The sequence below is a fragment of the Callithrix jacchus genome, chromosome 2 (genome assembly GCF_049354715.1).
Source record: "Callithrix jacchus isolate 240 chromosome 2, calJac240_pri, whole genome shotgun sequence".
Taxonomy (NCBI): domain Eukaryota; kingdom Metazoa; phylum Chordata; class Mammalia; order Primates; family Cebidae; genus Callithrix; species Callithrix jacchus.
The window spans coordinates 154,708,954-154,717,711 of NC_133503.1; the positions used below are offsets into that span (position 1 = coordinate 154,708,954).

An 8,758-nucleotide genomic window follows, 5' to 3' on the forward strand; every position below is an offset into this window, starting at 1 on the left:
GGAGTCTAGCGATGGCGGGTGTCACTTGACGTTTATTTTGTGCCTTGTGGCTGGAGTGGGAAGAAAAGGAAATAATCGTTAACTTTGCCATTCTCGCTGTCGGTAAGCGGAAGACAGTACCCAAGGCGAGGGAGACCGGCGCTCGCCCGCCCCTCCTTCTCTCTCTCTCCGTCTGGCGCGGCCGGGAGGCGGCAGCGCCAACGCTCGCCGAAAGGGCGCTGGCGGGCCCGGGCCCCGCGCTGGCGGCTCCCGGGGGAAGCCCGGTTGCCAGGTTGGGTTTAACGCCTCCGCCCGCGCGCAGATTGTCCCGGGCAGAAGGCGCCACCTCTGGCGCTCAGGCGCGAGCCACCCCTCCCGCTCGGCGGTCCTCCTCCTCCCCCGTCCTCTCTCCGCACCTCCTCGGCCGCCACTCGGCTCCTCCCCAGCCACGCGCCTGCCCCAACCTCCGGCAGGTTTCGGGCCGCCGCCTCCGAGCAGTCGGCGCTGGGAGGCAGGAGGAAGGAGGCACAATGCAGGCGTGCGGGGGCGGCGCGGCCAGCCGCCGGGCCTTCGACAGCATCTGCCCCAACAGGATGCTGGCGCTGCCTGGCCGGGCGCTGCTCTGCAAGCCCGGGAAGCCGGAAAGGAAGGTGGGGCAGTTGATTCGGGCCGGGCAGGGTCTGCGCGCTCCGTGCCCCGAGGGCTGACCCGCGTTCAACGTTTGTGTGCCCGGCCAGTTCGATCCTCCGCGGAAGTTCTTGCCGGGATGCACAGGCGGGAGCCCGGTGTCGGTGTACGAGGATCCCTCAGACGCCGAGCCCACTGCGCTGCCAGGTGAGCCCCGTGGCACACGCCTACCCCTCGGGTTTCCCTCGCCGGGAGGGTGCGGCGCGCACGGCTCGGAGGAGCTTCTCTCCTCCGGGCTTTGACGTCCTAGCAGCGAGCCTGGCGGAGAGGCTCAGGGGCCGCCCTGCGCGTGTCTCCCGGTCTCCCCGCGCAGCCCTCACCACCATAGACCTGCAGGACCTCGCGGACTGCTCTTCGCTACTCGGGTCCGACGCGCCGCCTGGTGGTGACCTAGCCGCATCGCAGGTACCTCCCCCTTCTGGTGGAGCCTCGCGGTTTCACGCAGCCCAAACCCTACTCCGGGGTGGTGGTTTTAATTCCCTAAAAGCTCCTCTCGGGTCGGGAGCGCAGGCAATTTCAGCTGATGAGGGGAAGCGTCGTGCAGGCACCTGTGCCTTCCAGATCAGAACTTCCGCTTCTCTCCTAGCATGTTATGAAGGCCACATATCCACTGGAGCTGTTTTGACCAACTCGGTACAGTGGGGCTCACCTGGAAGCCTCCCTTGCTATTCCCCTCCCTATCTACTCCTCGGATCTGTGACAAGATTGTGCACTGAGAGACCAGGCGGGTGGGTGGGAGCAAAGTTGCTCTCTGGGCACCTGTTGCATGTTCTGTCAGTTCTCCCAACACCCGCTTCCTGGCCATTATCATTCCGTGGGTAGAACAGTGGAGGTTGATGGATAACTTCTTTATCAAGACTGGAAAAGAGTTAGAGAATTTGCAGTTGGGAGAAGCAGGAAGGACAAAGGACTCTGGAAGTAATCTTGCTAAAAATATTCCCTTCTGTAGAGATGGTCCTTCAGCAGTTGGGCACTTTTTCAAAGTCCTGTTCAGCCCTCGTAAAAGCTCCAGTCACTTGCCATGATGGGGCAAAAAGGCACTCAACTTTTTTCTTTCCCGCAGAACCTGTCTTCTTACTCCCATCCCACTTCCACCGCTTGCCGGTGCTGACGGCAGAGGAAGGAGTCTCCCAGCACTGGTGTCTGGGAGGCCAGAAGCCCAGCTCATGGGTGGGACATGACGTGCCCAGGTGGACAGGGGGTCTTAACCAGATGCAACTCCCGGGAAGAGTGCCAGTTCCAGCTTCCTGGCAATAGGTCTGGGGTCTGCAGACAGGCCCAGTACAGAACTCTGCAGAGGCTTGACCACCTCCCAGAACTGGAAGTGGTAGTGGAGCAAAGCTTCTCAGTCCTTTTCCAAGGGCCTCCTAGAACCTTGGGGTAGAACCCAGGGAGACTCAATGTAGGTGGCCACTGAAAGCAGAGATTCAGGCAAGAGTTGGGAGTGGGCATTGCACTGCCAAGGCCATTTAATTGTTCTTTTTAGATCTGGATGATGGAATAAGGAAAGATAATGCCTGAGCATCTTCCAGCTGACCCAGAGACCTACTCCCTTACCCCAACATGTTTATTGTGCAAGTAACAAAACCCAAGCAGTTCTTGTTGAATGTTTGCTTAAGTATATAGATTTTAAATTTGGTATCATGCTGTTTGTTAGACATTTTTTTCTTCATTTTGTAGTTGGAGAAATGCCAGATTTATCTATTTGTGTCGGTAGAATTCGAAGTTTCATTTATTTTCTTTTTCTTTCTTTGAGACAAGGTCTCACTCTGTCGCCCACGCTGGAGCACAGTGACATGATCATGGCTTACTGTAGCCTGGACCTCCTAGGCTCAGGTGATCCTCTCACCTCAGCCTCCCAACTAGCCAGGACTATAGGCACACACTGCCATGGCCAGCCAGTTTCTTGTTTCTTTGTATTTTTTGTACAGATGGGGATTTGCCATGTTGCCCAGGCTGGTCTTGAACTCCTGTGCTCAAGAGATCTGCCTGCCTCAGCCTCTCAAAGTGCTGAGATTACAGGCGTGAGCCACCATACCCAGCCTCGAAGTTTCAAGAACAGAGCTCACATCAGATGGACCCAAAAAAATTCAGGATTTTTCCTGGGAAGACAGAACTGGTTCAGAGGAAAGTGGCCCCTTGTGGAGGAACATCCAGGGAGACCCCAGGGACACTCAGATCACACTTCCCCATTCCTTTCCTTCAGGGGAAGGTGGACAGAGAGAGGAAGTGCTCTAGAAATGTTTGAGGTTCACAATGGGCCAAAACCTGGATTGGCATAAGAGGTAGCATTTCCAGGGCCCTAGTTCCTGAGTTAGCCTTCAGTCTCCTCATGAGACTTTTCTCAAATCCCTACTGAGGAAGAGACCTTCCAGTCCTTGAAGAATAAGCCCCTTCAACCAGGGCAGAACTTATGCTCCAGGACTTGTGTGGGGCCCTCAGCCCTTCCTTTCTCATCTCATTTCCCTTATAGTCTCAACTAGTGACAGAGGTGGTAGAGGCCTCCCTACTTGACTCTTTTCTCCCAAGGGAAAGAAAACTGATACTTGTACATTCTTTGAAGTTAGTTCCAGAGTAAGTTCCTCTTCCCAGAAATATTTAAATAGTAAAGAAGAACTCTCTCTTTGGGGAGAACAGTATGATGAGCACGAAAGAATGAATCAACAGTGCATTCAGTAGGACAGGTCTTTCTGGTGGGCAATTGGATGCATCTTCTCACACCATGGCCCTTGAGACTCCTGTCCCCTTCCCAGTGCTGTCTTCGGTGGAAGCCAGCTTTCCTAAAAAGAGAAAAGCAGCTGGGTGCAGTGGCTCACTCCTGTAATCCCAGCACTTTGGGAGGCTGAAGCAGGTGGATCGCCTGAGGTCAGGGTTCGAGACCAGCCTAGCCAACATAGTGAACCCGTCTCTACTAAGAATACAAAAAATTAGCTGGGCATGGTAGCGGGTGCCTGTAATCTCAGCTACTAGGGAGGCTGAGGCAGGAGAATCTCTAGAACCCGGGAGGTGGAGGTTGCAGTGAGCTGAGATTGGGCCATTGCACTCCAGCCTGGGCAATGAGAGTGAAACTCTGTCAAAGAAAGACAGAAAGAAAAGAAAGAAGGAAGGGAAGGGAAGGAAGAAAAGAGAAAAGAAAAGGAAAGGAAAGAAAGACAGAAAAGAAAGAAATAAAGTATGGAGGCAGGAGGCCCCATTCCACTACTTCAGAGCTGGGTGACTCTGGGTAGCTCTCTCAGCATCAGATTCTTCCTCAAAGAGGAATCACTTCCCAGGCCCCGCCTGCTTCCACACTGGTGTGAGGATGAACTGAGAGGCCGTGTAAAAGCGTCTTTTAAATCAACTCTAAATGTCCATGAATTAAGGGAACAACAAAGTCCCTGTTCCTCCGGCCCCTTAGAGTCTCCTTTCCCCTCACACACCCAGACACCTTGCAGGAGGCAGCGAGAGTACAGTTCAAGATGTTGGAGGTGCACCAGCTGTATGAGAAAAGTCTGCTCCCAACTTTTTGGGAAACTGAAAAGAGCAATTGAGGCCACGCCAGCTGTGCACAGAACAGAAGCATTTCCCACATCCATCTGGCCCCTCGAATCACAGCCTACTTCCCGCTCGGTTGCGGGGGTGGGGTGGTTAGCTGGGGTTGAGCCTTGGCGGGGAAACGCGGCCTCAAATTACTGCTCTGGAGGCCCCTGAAAGCTGTCAGGTTTTGGGTGGGAAAAGCCGGTGTTCAAGCCGTGTTCTGCTCCTAGAGCGTCGGCTCGGTGGCGCGTGGCTGATGAATCGGAGATGAAATTTCGCGGGTGCACAGGGAACCGCCAGGCCGCACGCAGGCGACTGCTTGGCTGATTGGTGGGTGGCGGGCCACTCGCCTGTCGGAGCCCGCACTGGGCCCCCGCCCCGCCCGCGGAGGGACCGACCTCCGCCACTGCTCTCCGTTTCCGCTCCCTGCAGGAGCTCCCCCCTCAACCCCCATGTCCCGCTCCCCACCGCAGCAGTGTGAGCCTGTTGGGTTCACTGTCTAGGAGGGGGCTTGAATTTTCGGGTAGGAGACTGGGCTGCCGACGCGAGTGCGCACAGACCCGCTGCCGAGCCCCGGCCTGGGTCTGTCGGTCTAGGAAGAGTTCCGGACCCTCCAGACGCGTTAACCAGTGTACACCTCTGGTTTATTTCAGAACCATTCCCTCCAAACGGAAGCGGACTTCGATCTGCGGGATTTCAGAGACACGGTGGATGATCTCATTGCAGGCAAGTGCAATCTCCTGGCAGTTAAATAACAGCGGAGGTGTCTCCCACTCCCAAATCAGACTAGTTCTGATTTCGTGGTTGTGAAGGTGGTAAACCCAGCCAACTGTCAATGACTCTCCAGCAACTCATCAAATAGTCAGGCTTTTCCATATTTAGGACATTTCTCTCCCCCAGTGGATAAGTCGAACCACTGGATCTACATAGTGGGGGTCGCTGTGAGTTCTGGGAGACGGAGCACTATGCTCTGGTATGGCGGGGGAGGTTGCTTGACGAGTGTGCAGAGGATAGAAGGCCTGTGTGACGTGCAGGCCCAGGGAAGTTTTCTTGATTGTAAACTTGACAGGCAAGTTTTGGATGCCTGCTGTGTATGTACAGGCCATCAGGAAGGGCCTGGTAATCAGGCGTTTAGGAGTAAGGGGTACTTAATTTAATAATTAAAAGAAAATCTCTACATAAACCCTACACCCAGAGTGGCATTTTGCTCCTGTAACTAGCTGGCCATGAGTTTGAGGCTGCAAATCCAGCTCCCGCTCTTCTCCAGATTCATCTTCTATGATGTCACCTGCCCTGGCCAGCGGAGACTTCCCCTTCTCTCCTTGCGACATATCACCATTCGGGCCCTGCCTCTCCCCATCACTGGACCCACGGGCCTTGCAGTCACCACCACTGCAGCATCCAGACGTGCCCCCGCCTGAGCAGTACTGGAAGGAGGTGGCAGACCAGAACCAGAGAGCGTTGGGAGACGCGCTTGTTGAGAACAATCAAGTAGGGACACTGGCCTGGCAACCAGGAATCCTGGGGCAGGGACAGAGTATAGAGGGTGGCAGTGGGGGTTGCAAGGGCAAGAATGAGGTCCTGTGAGTGGGAGCCAGTGGACTGGCTGGTGGTTCGCATAGCTGCCATTGCTTCAGTGACTCCACCTCTTTCCAGCTTCATTAAGTGGAAATAATCCTATCCCACCTGATTTTTATTTTATTAATTAATTTTTATTTATTGATTGTTTATTTTGAGACAGAGACTCACTCTGTTGCCTAGGCTGGAGCTCGGTGGCTTGATCTCGGCTCACTACAGCCTCCACCTCCCAGGCTCAAGTGATTCTCATGCCTCAGCCTCCCAAGTAGCTGGGATTACAGGTGTGTGCTACCACACTTGGCTAATTTTTGTATTTTTAGTAGAGACAGGTTTTCACCATGTTAGCCAGGCTAGTCTTGAACTCCTGACCTCAGGTGATCCCCCTGCCTGGACCTCCCAAAGTGCTGGGATTACAGGCGTTAGCCACTGCACCAGACCATTTTATTTATTTTTAAACATTGTTTTATTTTGGGGGGATTTAGAGGTACAAGTGCAGTTGTGTTACACACATATCTTGCATAGTGCCTGCCAGATTTGTAATAGGGACACCAATATTTATTGAAGGTTTTCTATGTGCCTGGCCCTGTACTTAACGATTTATGCTTTCTCTTCTCAATGCTCACAATCATTGAGCTAGATACTCTTACTGGCCCCCTTTTACAAGGAAATCAAGACATAGGATTGTTGAACTTTAGTGACAGAACCTAGATCTGCCCAAGTCAGTACTCTTAATCAGCACGCTACACTGAGGATGAATGGAGATACGTTTTGTCCAAGTGCTTTAAGGAAAAAAAAAAAAAAAAGGAAATTGATTATTATTCTTGCTAGTGTAAATGCCCACGCGTCCTCAGTTCCTGATGAGACGTCAGGATCTGGTTTTGATTCATGCCAGATACGCAGGCTCGATCCAGCACAGTGCCTACCCCTGAAAGTTTGGGTCCCCTCCTGCAGCTGCACGTGACGCTGACCCAGAAACAGGAGGAGATCGCCTCGCTCAAGGAACGAAATGTGCAGCTGAAGGAACTCGCTAGCCGAACCCGGCACCTGGCCTCGGTGCTGGATGTAAGTGGGGCTGGGGCGTGTGGGAACTGCAGGACATCGGAATTGAACTGTTCAGTGCATCCCTGCCCCCGACTCTGCTCCCAGCATTGGGACCCAGCGTGGGCCGGGGAAAGGAGAGGACCGCTGGGTGTCTGGTGCAAAGTGCGCCAAGGTCACCTTTTGCGCACCCGGACCCCGGCTGGTCCGGCAGGCCCCAGGGCGGCGCTCTTCCCCGTCTTTCGTAGAAGCTGATGATCACACAGTCCTGGGATTGTGAGGCGGCAGCTGAGCCCTTCCTGCTGAAGGCGAAGGCCAAAAGAAGCCTGGAGGAGCTGGTCAGTGCCGCGGGGGAGGATTGCGCGGAAGTGGATGCCATCCTGCGGGAGATTTCCGAGCGCTGCGATGAAGCCCTGCACAGCCGTGATCCCAAGAGGCCGCGACTGCAGCCAGAGTCTGTGAACATGGACAGCAGGCCCGGGAATCTGCATGGCGCTTTCCGGGGACTGCGCACCGACTGCAGCCGGAGCAAGTTGAATCTGAGCCATAGTGAGCTGGAGGAGGGCGGCTCCTTCAGTACCCCCATCCGCAGCCACAGCACCATCCGAACCCTCGCCTTCCCCCAGGGCAATGCCTTCACCATCAGAACAGCCAACGGGGGTTACAAGTTCCGCTGGGTCCCCAGTTGAGCTGTGATGTGTTCTCCCAAAACACTGCCCTGTGTTTCCACGGAAGTGCCTGAAGGTTTCCCAGAACTCTCCCTTCAGGCTGAATGCCACCCTGAAACATTTTTTCAGGAAGAAAAACATCTTGATACCGATGCACTGTAAACTTCTGCTACAAAACATTGTATAGCCCCTCCCCTTGTCACAGTGAAACTCTGTGTATATATGTGTATGTCACATGTGTCACAGCCAATTTTAAAGGTATTTATTTTTAGCAGCTTTGAATTACGTATTTTTAGAGCAGGGAGGGATTTAGAAACCACAGCTACTTTTATAATTATATAATGCTCTAGCTTTATAAGAAGGAAAAGGAGGCTCTAAAAGGTTAAGTAATTTCCTGCAATGGGAAACACTGCAACATTTCAATCAGTTTCACTAGTCACTTAAGGACTCCAGGCCCAGAAGCCTGGTTTCTGAGTGAATGTTTTTATACATCACTCAACTTTCCTCAGTCCTAGAAGGACACCTAATTTTGTTACTATTGAAAACTTTTATTTTGGCGGCCAAAATATGAAATTGGGAGAGGTAACCTAAACTGTTGTCTTAGGAAAAGGCAGATTCTCAGAGGCGATGGGCTATTAACAAAATGAACGCTAAGCACACTTGTTTGTAATGATCATTTGTATAATTTAGAAAATGTATGGCAAAGGTTTATATTCGTTATCCGTACAGTTCTATTTGTGCAAACCGAATAATCATCTAAAAAACAAACATTGTTAATGAGAAATATACATTGTTTTAAGAAAATAGCATATGCCACATGAAAAAGTGTTCCCATTTTTTTTGCCAGAAATGAAGTGTGGAAATCTTGATCAAAGTAAAACTACCTACTTGCACTGCACAGATAAACCTGGGGTGCTCAGTCATATTTTACATTTCCTGGCTCGATCTATATAACTTGCAAGAAAAACTTGCCGTAAAAAGACAGCATGCCTTCACTTTGACTTGACTTCCTTCTATTCCCTGTTGTCTGGAGTTTCTTTGTTTTCCCTTTCTTTCCTTCCTTCCTTCCTTCCTTCCTTCCTTCCTTCCTTCCTTCCTTCCTTCCTTCTTCCTTCCTTCCTTTTTTCCTTTCTTTCTTTCTTTCTTTCTTTCCCTCCCTCTCTCTCTCTTTTTCTTTCTTTCTTTCCCCCTTTTCTCTTTCAAGGTTCGCTCTTGTTGCCCAGGCTGAAATACAATGGCTCTATCTCAGCTCACTGCAACCTCTGTCTCTCAGGTTCAAGTGATTCTCCGGT

General features: G+C 52.3%; 1 protein-coding gene across 1 annotated transcript; it reads left to right on the forward strand.

The window, feature by feature from the left end:
- Positions 1-475: 475 nt before the first annotated feature.
- MCIDAS (multiciliate differentiation and DNA synthesis associated cell cycle protein) lies at positions 476-7,676 on the forward strand. The gene is made up of 7 exons (XM_054252250.2): positions 476-629; positions 717-813; positions 980-1,071; positions 4,836-4,908; positions 5,450-5,673; positions 6,712-6,822; positions 7,047-7,676. Exons 1-7 carry the CDS (start codon positions 510-512, stop codon positions 7,485-7,487), a joined length of 1,158 nt encoding a protein of 385 aa, XP_054108225.1. The 5' UTR covers positions 476-509; the 3' UTR covers positions 7,488-7,676.
- Positions 7,677-8,758: the final 1,082 nt, after the last annotated feature.